This window comes from Kogia breviceps, chromosome X (genome assembly GCF_026419965.1).
Source record: "Kogia breviceps isolate mKogBre1 chromosome X, mKogBre1 haplotype 1, whole genome shotgun sequence".
In the NCBI taxonomy this organism is placed as follows: Eukaryota; Metazoa; Chordata; class Mammalia; order Artiodactyla; family Physeteridae; genus Kogia; species Kogia breviceps.
Window position 1 is genome coordinate 35836757 of NC_081330.1, and position 16155 is coordinate 35852911.

The window sequence follows — 16155 nt, forward strand, 5'->3', positions numbered from 1 at the left end:
CTTCTCTTAAAAACAAATATATCTTAGGGAAAGAAAAATCAACAGGTCAAATATTACATACATAATAATACAGGTGATTACAATGAAAAAGGCAAAAATTATTATGTCCAAATAACTGAAATTCAGGAAATATTGTTTGGACTGTTCTTTAAAGATGCTTAGCTGACAGGGAGGATGAAAGATGGAGCTGTGTGGAGTTAAAGTTTTTGAGAATAGGGAAGACTGAAAAGCCAGTAGCGAAGCATTGAAAATCCAGATAAACAAGGGACTTATTGATGGGATGAGGTTCTGGAGGAGGTGGAAGGGATGCGAGGCAACCACACCGGGGTGTGGGACCAGCCATGTGCAGGAGGAACACCACTCCCTCCAAGACGGGACGGAGGAACCTAAGGATGGGCGTGGTTAAAGAAGCTCATCAAGTGGAGAGAGGTAGTTGAGGGAAAATTCACACCAGAAAGTCTCTATTTCCCCAGTCATTTGTTGGGAGAACATCTACTGAAAGTGGAGAGGACGGAATTGAATAGACTGGACAGGAAGTTTGGGGAGGGCGGTAAAGCTTTGGCATATGACTTCTGAGGGCTGTGTGTGGAGGAGCCAGTGAAAGATAGAAAATAAGCAAAGCGATGGTGTTGAGAGCACAATTATAACAGAGACCATGGGATTTCTGTGACCCAATTCTGAACGACCTGAGAGATTTTCTCAGTAGACTAAGACTGGACACTGAGATCAGACACTAATCCCAGTGGAAGGGACAAGGGAGTGAGACAGTCTCAGGAACTGGTGAAGGGAAAGTTCCAGTACTTGGTCATAGTGGCACAAGCTGACTGGGGAAAAGGGGGGGGTTGAAAGGAGTAGATATTTGGGTCAAAGAAAAGGACATAAAGGCTTATGATCTCAGATAGAAGAGTTTTAGTGGAAAGCAAGGGCTAAAGGGGATGCAGAAGTCACTGCAATTAAGAAGCCCAAAGCTTGAGAAGCTGGGGGTGGGATAAGTGCCCCTCACCGGAAGGCTCTCAGAATGCTAGCTAGAGTTGTAATGAAAACACTGAGAGAGACACGGGCCAAAGGCATGGCGGAATGTGGGAGAAGTGACCAAGAGGTTTAGGTGGTGGTGGTAGTTGAAAAAGAGAGATGGTAGAGGAGAAAGCACTGTCACAGAAGGCAGAGACGAAACAGTGGTCTGGAAGAGACAGTGGAGAGCCGGCCGGCACACAGGGCCAAGCGCAGAGAACGGCCTCCGTTAAAGGGAGTTTCAGGCAAGAGCTGGGAGGACTTTGTGTTCTGTGAAGAGCTGGGGGTAAGGGTGGAGTTGCACACGGGCAAAGTCAGAGTTGGGAGGAAAGGAAAGAGAAATAAAGAGCCCCGGATGGAGGAAGAAAAGAGCAGCGTGGACAGGGGAGGTCACGTTTACTGTGGTGGTGCCGAAGGGCTGCAGAGACGAGGGGGGGATGAGATTCCCACTCAGCACCCCCCAGACACCCCGAAACCACAGGAGAAGCAGGACCTTGCCTTTCAGGGAAACAGAGTTCCCGGGCATGGGAGGTACCTAAAGGAGAGCTGTCTGGCCTTGGGTAAAAACTCCTGAGCCAGCTATTTCTGGAAAATTACAAGACTTTTATTAGGGAAGAGAAGTCCCAAACTCTCAGCTTTTTACTCTTCCCACTGTTCACTCCAGATCCACGCCCCCTCTGCAAGGCCCACATCCAAGGCTCACGTGAAGGTAAAACCAACCTCAGGAAATCCAGATTTTTTTTTTTCCCCTCTATACGCTCATAATTTCCCCCAAGTGAACAGCAGATGACAGCAAAGAGCCAGAAAGGAAAGCCAAGAGCACAGAAGAGCCCAGAAATGGTAAAGCAGGGAAGGCGAACAAGGCTTCGGAAATCCTATCGCGCTCTCACAGCTGCACTTGTCACCCTGTATTACACCTGTCTTCTCTCTCAGACAGGGACTCCCTGTGAAAGGACTGGGCCTCTCTGGTTCATCTCTGATTCCCTAGCACAAATGCCCTGCACATAGTAGGTGTTGAACAAATCCCGGCACACCTCGGAGTTACTGCGGGTTTGGTTGCAGACCACCGCCATTAAAGCGAATAGCGCAATAAAGTGAGCCGCATGAATGTTTTGGTTTCCCAGCACATACCAAAGTTACGTTTACATTATACTGGAGTCTATTAAGTGTGCAATAGCATTATGGCTAAAAAACAAAGTACATACCTGCATTAGAAAATACTTTATTGCTAAAAAATGCTAACCATCCTCTGACAATGCAGGGTTGCCACAAACCTTTAATTTAAAAAAAAAAAAAAAAAAAACACGATAAAGCAAAGTGCAATAAAATGAGGTACGCCTCTCTGTGTTGAGTGACTGGCTGAAGCAGGGCGGGCTGGAGGGTTGATTCCCAGCCTGATGTGGTCAGGAGACACACATCCGTCTTTTAGGACAACATGGTGTGTGAGAGAATCAAGGCCAGGCTTTGAATCCAAGCTGCGGGGCAAGGTACCTAACCTCCCTGAGCCTTGATTTTATTTTCCCCTCTGTAGAAGGAGGATTTTTCACCAGGTTAGTTGAGATGGGGACATACCCAAAACATGCCTAGCACAGTATCCTGCACAGAAAACGCTCACTGTGGTTGCCATTACTGTTACTACCATTACAGCCTCTTTTCAAGGCCAGGCACCAGAGGAGAGGGGAAAGACTCACCCACAGTAAACAAATAAGTAAAGTGGAACTAAGACTTTGGAATCCCTACTTCCTTAGCTCAGTTCCCCCAAACAGTGCAGCAACAGATTCAATAGAAGGCTGCAGTGGAATCAGCCACTTCTAGAAAGTGTAGCTTCCCAGATGGTGGGATTTTTTTTTGAAGAGGCGGGGGACGTAGAGGCTACTGGGTATTTTCCGTGTCAGACCACTCTGGCTCGGCCAACTGACAGACTTTTATGGCACCTCAGAGCACAAACAGGTTTAACTACTAGCCATGCACATTTGGCCAGAACTTGCATCCCACACCTCAGAAACCAGGAACCATGAGTGGTGGGGCTCTGGAGCCCTGGGACAGCTTCCTGCCTGGTTCCCTTCCGAATGAGTGTATCTCTGAGACTTAACATATCATTAGGAAGCTATTTCCTGTGCCACAGGGGACAGATCTGAGAAATGGCACAGGTCACCTAGATACTGGAACGTCAGACCTTTCTTAAAGCTCAGTGGGGAAAAAAGAGTGTGTTTAAGTGCAAATTAAAAGGAAGTGCTCTTTGACGGTGTGAGACCCCAAGTGGCTATACAGGGTAAAGACAGCCTCAAAGAATATTTAGAGACAGGTCCTAAGAGTCCTAACTGACAGAAACCAGGGACCCTTGACTGTAAGTAGACTCCATGGAGAGCAACAGTTCCCATCCTCCAGCATGTCCCCCGGTTGACTGGTCCTTGAGGCTCCCTTGTGCCAGAGCTCTTAAGATTTGCTAGAATTCCTGAGTTAGAGGAAGCACAGCTTCCAAACGATCTCCCAGTGGGTTTTAGGGTCCATGTGGCTTCACGTGATAGAAATGAAACCCTTGCTGCCTGGGGTGAGGTTGGTCTCGCAGAGAAGTCCCAGCAGCCAAGATAGAGAGGCTGGTGGCTATGACTAGAAGAGGATGATTTCCAGGTACAGGGCCTTCTGGGAAGGTCAGAGCATCAAGAAGGTGGCTCTCACAGCCAGTCTCTCCTTCTCATTTGTCTACTACACAGTAGAGGGAGGGGATCATTTAAGGGTCATTGTGAGGTCACAAAGGGATCAGCTTCCTGACCAGGTTGGCGGTCTCTCCCCTCATGATCAAATGAAGATTTTCGATGCTTTGTTTTACATGAAGGTCCCTGCTCTTTCACCTGCCTCTTCCCTCAATCCCATAACCCCAGTTTCTGGACTTCTTGCCCCTTTCAATACCTTTTTTAGTTCTGAGAGGATGGGTATAATGAACAAAAGCACAAGGTCCTTCTCTTCTTCTACCCTATGCTGCACACTGAGGCCAGGAGAAGGCACAAACAGAAGCTAGTGACAGACTGCGCGAGGCCCCGTGAAAACCCAACGCCACCACGGACGAAGAGCCCGAGGCCTCGGCCCTAGGACTGGCCGTCAGTGGCACCGAGCTCACCCACACAAAGGATGGTTCTGGAAAGCCACCAGGCTCTTTGCGGGCCTCATCCGTGCCCGTTTTCCCACTGCCTGGTGTCTGCACAGACCCAGCCAGGCAGCACCTCAAGATCCTGATAGGCACCCAAGAGGTTGTGAGGGCCCCAAACAGAAGGGTGAGGCTAGGTGTCGCCATGGCATAGGGGCGGGGCTTGCTGGCCTTACCTCCTTTCCAGAGCAGGTAGATGGGTACCACGTAGAGCATAACATGCTGAATGTAGTAAATCTCCAATTCAAAGGGGAGCTGTAAGGACAGGAGAGAGAGAGGCGTTTCAGAGCAGGAAGCACTCATTCCAACAGATTCTGAAGTTGAACGCCCTAGCTCCCAAGGACCCACATCTTAGCAACCCCACGCACTTCAACCAGTTCAACTCCCTTTGCAATCAGAGAAAAAAGAATGAAATGAATATACCTATAACCTACACTGGCATCTTCCAAAGTGTATTTTGCAGAGATGGTACTTGAAAACTGCTCCACTGAGAAAGTTTAGCGAAACATTTAAGAAATGTTACCTACAATCTATCCCCTTGGAGATTCACCATGTATATGGGTGGTAGATTAAGGACCTGTGGGGTCTGTGCAAAGAAGGCTGCTTAACACTGTTTATCCGGTGTGGCCCAAACTTATTTAGCCAGTGCCTTTGTAAAAAAAAAAAAAAAAAATAGCACTTAGTGTTCTGCAGAAATATACTTGAAGAAACACAAGCTTGTGTCACTTCCTGCTCCTGGTGAGTAGCTTATTTCTCATTTGACACGAAGAACATATGGAGTAGGATTTATTATTCCCATTTTGCAGATTAAAAAATACTGATTGCCAGGTCTGGTTAGGTCTAGATCCAAGAATAAAGAGTTTCTCCACTGGATACTTGGGGTCCGTCCAGGGTTAGCCCTCATTTTGGGTGAAGACCAAGCAGCTGGGCCAGTCCTGGCGTGGCTTGCCAAAAAAAATGTCCCCACCCTCCTTCCATCCAACGTGCCCACTCATTCACTCCTGCTTCCCATCTCTCTCAAAATGGAAGCTCTAAATTACCAAAGCAGAGTGCGCTTTCAACCTGGCACGGGGACCGTGCTGCAGCGCTTGGCCGTGCGGGGAGAGTGGAAACAGCTGAGCGGCTAATTCAATTTTGGGAAAAGAACTGCAGCTGCTGGCAAGAGGCCTGGCCTCCGGGGCTTACACAGCCCTACACAGACACAGACACAGACACACACGCACACGCACACGCACACACCTCCCCCCACACACCGCCAAGGGGAAGCCCAGAGAAACAAGGACACCCAGGGCAAGGGTCGGCTGCCTCACTGTGCACAACAGGGCGAGCGCAGAACCAAACCTGTGAGCTCATGAAAGGACCCAATTCTGGGCTCCCGACACACCCAGGAACCCAAGGGCCCAAACCAAAAGATGGCAGAGCTCCCAGAATGGGAGCTGAGATGACTGCAGACCCTGGACAGTCACCGGTCTGGCTCTTGAAAAATAAAAAAAAAAAAACAGGCAGAAGGAAAATTTCCCAAGGACCCAGATGATGCTTGACTATTATTTTATGCTCACAGAAGGAAATGTAAAATCCCAGAAAGAGAAATGAGGTTCCAAGCGTCTCTGTAGACCTCGCTGGAGTAGCTTTGAGGGGTCATGGGGTTTCACAGTGGAGGTAACCACCAGCAGGAGGTAACTTCGGAAGCCTGAGAGGCCCACGGGGACCCTCAGAGTAATGTGGTCTGGGATCACTCTACTATCTTAAATTAACTGACTGGACGGTGGTCACACAGAAAGCAGGCAAGAAGGCAAAGGTCTCGGGAAGGCTTAGCTCTCTGGCGCCTAAGGGACTAGACCTCTCCCTGAAACAGGGCCTGGGGACCCAGGCTGCTCTCCCACAGCAGGGAGCAGAGAACTGGGCTCACCCGGGTCCCGGCCAGATCCCCAAGCAGTGTACCCCTTGCTGAAGTCTCAGACTACAGCCACTATTTACCCACCTAGACGCACGGTTCCCACTTGCTTTCCCTTCCCTCACAGCCCTTCTAGAAAGCAAACTCCCCACCAGGCAGGTCCAGGGAGGCAGTTCAGCATTGCGGCCGCAAGCAAGGACTTTCGAGTCTGCCGAATTCCTATTCTAGATTTGATTCTGCTAGTTAATATCCCCGTGGCCTCGGGCAAGTCACTTAACCTCTCCATCCCAGTTTTGGCACCAGTAAATTTAAAATAGTTATGCTGTTGTTAAGATTGCTGTAAAAACATTTAATCAATTTTTTAGTAAAACAAACATTTGTAGAATCCTTATTGCGTGCCAGGAACTGTTAAGCACTTTGTTAACTATCAGTTCACCTATTAATTCACCTGTACTGTTCCCATTAACTCCACTTTAGAGATGAGAAATTGAGGCACAGAGAAGTTAGATAACTTACCCAAGGGCACACGCCTCATCTGGTGACAGAGCCAGGATTCCAACCCGGGTAGTCTGGCTCTAGAGTTTATACTCTTAGCTTGTACACTCCCCTACCCCATGCCCCGCTCCTTCCCTCCCACAAAATCCTGACACCTGGGAGATGCGCAGGGGAGCTGCGCAGGGGAGCTGAGCCCCTGTTAACGAGGGGATTGGTAATAGCACATTAGCAACAGCAGGATCAGCAATTGTCCTCCACCTGGGGACCGGGCCCAGTCCCTCCCTGTTCACATGATCCCCGCCCTCACAGTGGCCAAGCTTGGCCTGCAATACAGGTCTCTCATCTCTCACCGGGACTCTGGAGACACCTCGGTCACAGATCTCAGCTGGGGTGGCCAGGAGACCGGCCCCATCAGCACCGTCTTTCCTCTGAGGGCGGCCTCTCCCCCTATTCCAAGAGTTCTCTACCTCAGAAGGATACAGAGAGTGTTCAACTAGGTGTGGGCACTGCTGACAGCTAAGGCCAGGGAGAGGAAGGGAAAGGGATGAAAGAGAAGGAGGGCAACGTAAGAAAGCCACACAAGTGGCAGGAGGAAGGGAGCTGAACTCGAGCAAGAACCTACCAGCGGACATTTAATAACAAAGAATATCTAGAAAGTACTTATGTCCCACACATTGTGTTAAATACTTTCACGTGTCTTACCTCACTTAATCATTCCAAGATACCCGTTTCATAAACACTATCTGCAAAGTGTCTTACTTCCCCCAGAAGGAGTTCCACTTGGCTAATTCGTCTCTGCCCTCCACAACGCATATCTGGAACTCGAGTCTAATGTACATATCTGGGCTCCTGTTCAGCTGGGGGATTCCTGAGGCTTTAGACAGAAAGTCCTACATCACTGCAATTGAAAGCCAAAGGCAATAAAAACATTTTAAGCTACATAAGTCATAACTTCCTTCTCACGTCCAAGTCAACATCTTTTTTTCAGAATCAAAAGAGTAGACTGGTAAAGTTCTCCAGGCCTCTGGAATCGGACTGCCCGAGATATGAAGTGCACGGGTCCCATCCATGGTGAGATCCCCGACCTCCTTCCTACGGACCCTCCGCCCTCTGACAGCCACACCACCACACTCTGCCGTGAAGACCACCCATCCCAGTGTGCCGTATGTCCCTGGTTACTTCCGTTACCACAAGAAGCCCAAGACTCCCAGGTCCCCGCCCAACCCTGAACTCTAACCTCCATATGGCTCTCTACAAGCCCGAATCTGAGACCAACCCCCAACGCTGGAGACCCTTCCCCTCTATCCTCTGGAACCCACTATCATCTGCAAAATCTCCTCCATCTTCAAACTCTTCTCTGAGCCATCCCTTGACCTTCTTACTTTGATGAAAACCTGGTCGCCCCTCTGAGGACACAGCTATCCCTACAGCCCTCTCAAGTGGTGGGTGCTTTCCCTCCCATGTCACCTTGTACCCCTGGGCCACGAGGGGTCCTGTCTGTCCCTCAATGCTGTCTCCCTCCTAACCACCACCCTGATCTGAATCTTATGTCATCAGTCTCTCCCACCCACTATTCACCTTGTAGAACTCAACTCTGGACCCTCCCTGTCACTGCCGTCCAACATGCCTTTGTCAAAATTCCCGTGTTTTCAATATTTAGCGTACACTGGTTTCTAATGCCTTGAACTCCATTCCCCTCAAGGGTCTCACCTCCATCTCACCTCAGCCCTTTATCCCCATGGTCACACCGGTCACTGCCAACACCTCCAAACCTTCCATAAACTCTGTCACGCGCCCCACTCTCCAACCACCACCTCCTATCTACCCAATCACTCTGCGCCCCTCATATCCCGACTAATAATCCTCCACCTTCACTAGGACCCACATCTCCTGATCCTCCACCGTTTTGCTGGCCCTCACCTACCTCATGTCCTCACTTCTATACTTGCCCACCACTCCCTTCCATACATTTTCAACCCTTTTCCATGCTTCTACCATGCAAGTAAGCACGGCTGGAGAAAAACGTGAAGCTATGCCCTTAACCCTTGCAATTCATGACTGCAAACTTTGAGTGGGTCCTTAATGCGACCTTATAATCCGACTACATTCAAGTCTGTTCACTCTCCTCTCTCCTGGACGATTCCTGTCACTATTTCACAACTTCTCCTATGTTCCTCAAACGTTCCCCCATCCTCCCCCTCGGCTGGTGGCATGGCTTTCTAGTTCATTGGTGAAAAGGGGGCAACTGGAAGAGAACATCAACAAGCTCCCACCTACACATCGCCCTCCTCCCTGCACCGTCCCCACCCATGCTGCTGGCTAAGGCTAGTCCCCATTCCTGCAATAGATCCTATCCTTTCTCGTCTACTCGGGGACACACCACCAGCAATTTGTCCCCCTTTTCACTGGATCATTCCCATCAGAAAACAAGCTACAAAGTCGTTCACCTAGAGACAAAAATTCTGTTTTTTAAACATCTTTATTGGAGTATACTTGCTTTACAATGGTGTGTTAGTTTCTGCTGTGTAACAAAGTGAATCAGCTATACGTATACACATATCCCCATGTCCCCTCCCTCTTGCGTCTCCCTCCCTCCCACCCTCCCTAAGAGACAAAAATTCTTGGTCCCACTGCACCCTCCAGCTATCACCCCCATATCTCTGCTTCCCTTTATAGAGAAACTCCTCAAATGGTTTGTCTCTCCTCACTGCCATCATTTCTTCTCCTCTGAATTATCCTTCCATGCACTCCAATCAAATTTTCATACCTACCACACCCCAACCCCCAAAATAGCTTTGATTAAGGTTACCAATGACCTACATGTTCCTAATTCCTCTACATATTGGAGGGGCCCAGAACCAAGTCCTTGGCTTTCTTTTCTATCTACTCTCACTCACTAGATAATCTTATCCAGGCTCTTGGCTCTAAATACCATCTATATACTGATGACTCCCAAATGAATATCTCCAGCCTAGAGTCAGGCTGTTAAGACTGAAATTCTAGCTCCATCATTTAGTTGCTATGCAACTTTGGGCAAATCACAATCTTGCTGAGCTTCGGTTGGCTCATTTGTAAATCGGGAATGATAATAGAAGCTTTCTCATCAAGTTGTGATGAAATTAGGTGAAATAATTTGTGTAGAGTTCCTGGCCCAGTGCTGGTATATAATATGTACTCAATAAATGCTAGCTGTTATTATCATCCTCCTCTTCAACATCAATGCAGCCAGTGAGTGGTAAAGCCAGGATTTCAACTCCAGCCATCAAGACTAATGCCAGGTCTCTCTGGGTCAAAAGCTGGACCTCATTTCACCTCACTATTCTGCCCCAGCAAGAGCCTCCAGCAAGAGATGGTGGCACCTGTACCTGCCCACAGCCCTAAGTCACAAATCACTATTTTATCAGACGACTACTAGGATAACTTTAGCTTCCCAGCTCAATCCATTCTTTTGGCCCATCTCTAAGAGAGAGTTTCTCCTGGAGACTTCTTTATTTCTCAAAGGAGTATCAACACCGCTCTCCTCTTCTCACCCATGACAGTCTCATTCTTACTCTCAGCCAACCAATTAAAAATATCATTTATTGAGACACTTCTAGGTGTCAGGTAACGTGTCTGGCTCTGGGTACACGGCAGTGATGAAGACACAGTCCCTGCCCTACTAGAGCTCATAGTCTGGTTGAGAAAGCTAACAGATAAAGGGATAACATCAGCGCAGCAAAAGAGCAGGGAACGACCTGTATACCAAGCACTGGATTTGGTTTGATTTTTCTCTAAAAGTAGGGACGGTCCTGTACGATGTACAGTTGTGCAGAGCTCCAGCTGGTGGCTGTGTGTCAGGGACTGGGAATAGAAATGTCTAAATCAAGCTTGAAGGCAGAGGCAGCGAGAGAACAGAGTATGGGCAGGTTTGAGAGAACCTAAGGAAGTTGAATCACCAGGACCGAGTAACTGACACAGACGGGGGGGTAAGCAGGAGTAAGAGGACAGGTCAAAGATGACCCCCAGGCTGATGGCCTAGGTGGCTGGTGGGATGTTGGGACTCCTCCCTAAGTTGGGGCCGACAGTCAAGGAAGCAGGTTGGAGGACCAGGGGCATAAGAAAAGCTGAGACCGGGCTGAGTTTTGTGAGCCCAGTGTGAGAACCTCGCAGAGATGCCCATAAATCAGTGGGAATGTGGGTCTGGATCTCAAGGAGGCTGGAGAAGATGAGAAGAGTTGAAAGGCAAATGATATACATGTATATGAAATGCAAACAGAGAAAAGTAAATGGATGAAATTCTAAAAGGCATAGAAATGCTGATATTCTCTTTATGAACCCAAATAGAACACCTTATGCAGCCCACTTTGCAGACCCCTGTCCATGGTACTCTTTCAAGAGTGAATGGATGGCGAGAGATGGAAGTCGTAGTTCAAGGGGAGTATTGATAGAATTGGGAGACTTGAACATAGTTATAGATGGAAGGAAGGAGCCAGTGGGGAGAGGGAGGCTGAAGAAGCAAGAGGGGCAGGAGGCACTGGATGGTGAGAGGTCCTGAAGCCGACAGGAGGGCTAGGAGCCAGAGCACATAGAGAAGCGTTAGCCTTGGGCTCCAGGAAATGAGGAGGGAAGGAAGAGCTGAAGTGAGAACAGCTGCACGGGGGAGGGGTGTGCTGGGAGTGGGGGAAGTTCACACCCAGGAGCTTCCCCTAGCCAGCTGGGGACTTGTGTTACCAAAAGGGTCCACGGCTGCTGATGAAGTGCAAAGTGAGGATGGGTGGTTACAAAGAGAGGACCTTGCTCTCAGCTGAGCCCCAGACGGTAGCCTCTCCAAAGAAATCAGAGAACCAAAACAGATTATTGCTATGGTCTGAATGCTTGTGTCTCCCTCAAATTCATGTCCGATGGGATGGTATTAGGGGGTGGAGCCTTTAGGAGGAGATTAGGTCCTGATGAAATCGGAGGCCTCAGAGAGCTCCCTAGCCCCTCCTGCCCTGTGACCCAGAAAAGGGTCTGCACTTGACCCTGCTGGTACTCTGATCAGACTTCCAGCCTCCAGAAGTGTGAGAAATCGATTTCTGAGGTTTATAAGCCACACAGTTTATGGTATTTTGTTATAGGAACCTGAACAGACTAAAACAATAATCTATCTCCCTTCAAGGGGAAAGGATGCAGGCTTCAGTAATTCTCCTGCCAACCAAGTTTGGCTTTGGAACACTTTATTTTCATTATCTGACCACAGACTTCTACTGTGGCTACCGGTGCCTCAAACTCTTTGGGACTGAACACCACTTGTTAGAGGAGCCACAAAAGGAATGCCTGCAACCTAAAAATCAACCGCGATACATTCACAGAACAGAATACCATGCTGCCATGAAAAACAACAAGGTGCCATGGCAAACAGACAAATCCCGGATGTGGAACATTCTGCAAAACAACTGCCCTCGTTCACCAAAATGTCAGTGTCATGAATGAGAGGGTGGGGGAACTGCTCCTAGATTTTAAAAAGTGAATAAACAAAACCTGAAGAGAGAGAACAAAAGCAATCTTGAAACCTGACTGGTTGCTGATTTTAAAAAAAACTTAAAAAAACACATTCCTGGGATAACTGGGAAAATTTGAATATAAACAGATTATTAGATAAAGAAGACAGTATTACAGAATTGTTGATAATTATCTTGAGTGTGATTATGGTATTGTGGATATACAAGAGAATGTCCTCTTCCCTAGGAGTTGTGGGCCGAAGTATTTAGAACAGAAGTGTCAAGATGTCTGCAATATGAGGGGAAATGATTCAGCAAACTTACACAGAGAAAGAAAGAAAGTGAATAGGGAAAAACAGTAATTGTTGAATCTAGCTTGAGGGTATACAGTCATTGTTCACTATACTTTTACTTCAACTCTTCGGGATGTTTGAAAATTTTTATAAGAATTTGGGAAGTTTTTAAAATGTAAATAAATTTAAAGAAGGTAAATCTATATGAACTAATATGGCAAAATCTTAAGGTATAATTAACTGGAAGAAAAAAACAAGGTGCAATCATTTTGGTTTTTTTGTTTGTTTTTTTTAAACCTCTTTATTGGAGTATAATTGCTTTACAATGGTGTGTTAGTTTCTGCTTTCTAACAAAGTGAATCAGTTATACATATACATATGTCCCCATATCTCTTCCCTCTTGCATCTCCCTCCCTCCCACCCTCCCTATCCCACCCCTCTAGGTGGTCACAAACCACTGAGCTGATCTCCCTGTGCCCTGCGGCTGCTTCCCACTAGCTATCCACCCTACGTTTGGTAGTGTATATATGTCCCTGCCGCTCTCTCACTTTGTCCCAGATTACCCTTCCCCCTCCCCGTGTCCTCAAGTCCATTCTCTACGTCTGGGTCTTTATTCCTGTCCTGACCCTAGGTTCTTCAGAAAGATTTTTTTTTAAGATTCCATATATATGTGTCAGCATACGGTATTTGTTTTTCTCTTTCTGACTAACTTCACACTGTATGATAGACTCTAAGTCCATCCACCTCACTACAAATAACTCAGTTTCGTTTCTTTTTATGGCTGAGTAGTATTCCATTGTATATACGTGCCACATCTTCTTTATCCATTCATCTGTAGATGGACACTTAGGTGGTGCAATCATTTTGGAGAACAATTTGTCAATATTTGTAAAAAATGTTAAACACCCATTCACTTTGACTCACTAATTTCACTTCTAGAAATTTATACCAACAGAGACACTTGCATGTATGAACAAAGCTGTATGTATAAAGATGTGCACTGCAACATTATTTGTAATAACAAAAAAGCTAACTGAATGTCCACTGGCAGGAGAGTCATCAAAAAATACTCTGGAAGATTAACTCTGCAACCATTTACAAAAAAGGAGGTACAACCATTTGTAGGTGAAACAGTCCAAATCTATATCGAACACAGCATGATCCTTTTTGTAGAAGAAAAAGGCCAAATTAGTCTTTGTACTTTTAGATGACTATAAATGCACAGGAAAAGGACTGGAATGATATTTACCAAACTGGGCGGGGGAAGAGGACTGGGGAGGACAGGTTGGGATAGGGAAGGGGAGACTTAGACTTGGATTCTATATATTTGTATAGTTGGATTTTTATGACAAATTAATGCATTAATTTATTAATCATGTAGCTGAAAGTTTAAAAGTCAAAAAAAAGGTCACAAGCAGAATGTACACCTTAGCAGCAATTATCTCTGGGGAGTGGGTGGAGGAGAACTTTCATGTTATATTCTTCTTATCTCTGTATTGCAGGCGTCCTTAACCAAGCGGATGCATTAAGCTATTAAGGATGCTTCGTGTGAATTTTTTCTAGTTTTTGATCTGAGCACATTGCAGAACCCCTCCCAAGTCCCTTGTTCTCACTGCATCTTCCCTTGTGAGCCCACTCCCAACCCCCAGTACGGACAGATGCCCACAGTCCTACCAGGCACATGGAATTCCATCTTACACTCAAGGTCTGATGTGGAGAGAGGGAGGGGCGGGCAACTGGTGTGGGGCAGCTGCTCTTTCCCTTTGGAGTCCACATCCTATCAGGGCTACTCCTGACTTCCTCCTGGGTGCTCAAAGCCTTGCAGAGGGAGAGCAGGAGAGCAGAGTCGTGGCTGCTAGCCGGCTCCCTGATGTCAAACAAAATACTCGGAGCCCATGAAAGATGTTCTTTGCTCTGGTGGTGCAGTTACTTGTGTAAGTGCATTTCCTCGTACAGCAGCCCAGGCCTGGCAAGCCCAGCCGCATAGCACAGGGAGATCAGCTCGGTGCTTTGTGACCACCTAGAGGGATGGCCCTAACTTCCTCTTCTTATAAAGACAGAGGTGAGAGGAGAGGAGCTAGGAGGGAGGGAGACGCAAGAGGGAAGAGACATGGGGAGGCCCTCAGAAGAAAGTAACACTGCTGAAACCTTGACCTTAGACTTGTAGCCTCCAAAACTGTGAAGAAATGTTTCTGTTGTTTAAGCTTCTCAGTCTGTGGTATTGGCGATGGCAGCCCGAGGAAACAAATACACTGGCCAAACGTGTGCTATGAGCCAGGCACCGTTTTAAGCACTTCACAAGTATTGACTCCTTTCATCTTCATCACATACTTATGAGGTAGCTCCTATTTTTATTCTCTAATTTGAAGATGAGGAAATTGAGGACAGACCGGTTTCTTGTAATAGCAAGATACTGGCAACAGCCAAATGCCCATCTCAAAGGGAATGCAGAAAGACCCGGTGGTATGTTTCTACAATGGAATGTTACACCACAGCGAAAATGTAACTACACTTATACTCAATAATAGGGATGCATCTTATAAATATAATGTTGAATAAAATAGGCAAATCCCAGAAGACTACATAAAACATAATACCCTTTTTTATAAGGATCAAAAAGCAACTACAATTATATAATACCTTATTTAGGACTGTTTTACATATATAAAATATTACATATTTTATTATATATAATGTATATTATATGTATTTTTTTCCGTGTACATGAGAAGAGGGATAAGATTACTTTTAAAAAGAGAAAAGGAGATTGGGCTTCCCTGGTGGCGCAGTGGTTGAGAATCCGCCTGCCGATGCAGGGGTCACGGGTTCGTGCCCCGGTCCGGGAAGATCCCACATGCCGCGGAGCGGCTGGGCCCGTGAGCCGTGGCCGCTGAGCCTGCGCGTCCGGAGCCTGTGCTCCGCAACGGGAGAGGCCACAACAGTGAGAGGCCCGCGTACCACAAAAAAAAAAAAAAAAAAAAAAGAGAAAAGGAATAATAGCCAAAATTCAGGCTAGTGGTTCACAGTGGTTAGCATGGAGGTAGGGAGCAGGATGAGGGAAGCACATAGGCTTACGTCTGTAAGTTACTATCTACGTGGCTAGTTGTTGGGTTGAGTTCATAGTTGTTTATAATACTCTCCATGAATAACTAAATGTAGTCATGAATAAAATTAAAGCATGCCATGAATGGACCAATGTTGACTCTTGTTATGAATCGAGAATTATAAATATGATTTATGATTTAAACAGACCTTTGCACCAAAGGTCTGTTTAAAAAGAAAAAGCGGTAGGGGTTTCATCAAATAACTTGCCCAAGGTCTCAAGGCTGAGCCAGAATGTGAACCCAGGCAACCTGGCTCCAGAATGCATAATCTTAACCACTGTTGTCTATTACATATCAAAACACCAGGCTGTTCCCCGGATGGAACAGAAATAGGGTCTACTATGAAGCCTAAAGGCCTGATCCTACACCCAGCTACCACCATAGGGGCATTAGCCATCCAAGACCCCAGGGGGGCTCCGAAGTCACCAAATCCAGATTTACTACTTCTTCAGACTGAGCCAAAGCTCGAATTTCATGGGGAAAAAGGAGAGAAGCTTTGAGTACACAAGAAGGTACTTCAGGACATAGAAGTCCAACCCTGAACACGTCATTTGACTTTTTACTCAAGGAGGGAAAGTAAATATTTGTATGGCTCTCTCCACAGAACTCAGGGGAAAGGCTAATGACAGAGATTGTTCAAAAGACCTACAGAGGAACCAGGGCAGCTACAAGTCAAAAGACAGTCAGCTTGTGTGTGGAGGCCAAACCACACCTGCGGAATGACTGAGCCAGGGCTGGCCTCCCTGCTCAGGGT

At 46.9% G+C, this 16155-nt stretch overlaps 1 protein-coding gene across 9 annotated transcripts in view; it reads right to left on the reverse strand.

Moving 5' to 3' along the window:
• TMEM164 (transmembrane protein 164) overlaps positions 1-16155 on the reverse strand; it is a 168027-nt gene that overhangs the window by 29968 nt on the left and 121904 nt on the right. For 8 of the 9 annotated variants that reach the window (XM_059049829.2, XM_059049842.2, XM_067023366.1 and 5 more), the window contains one exon: positions 4333-4411. In XM_059049829.2, coding sequence (XP_058905812.1) covers positions 4333-4411 — 79 coding nt within the window. Of the gene's footprint in view, positions 1-4332; positions 4412-16155 lie in introns of those variants that run through there. The other variant, XM_067023363.1, reaches the window with a different exon arrangement.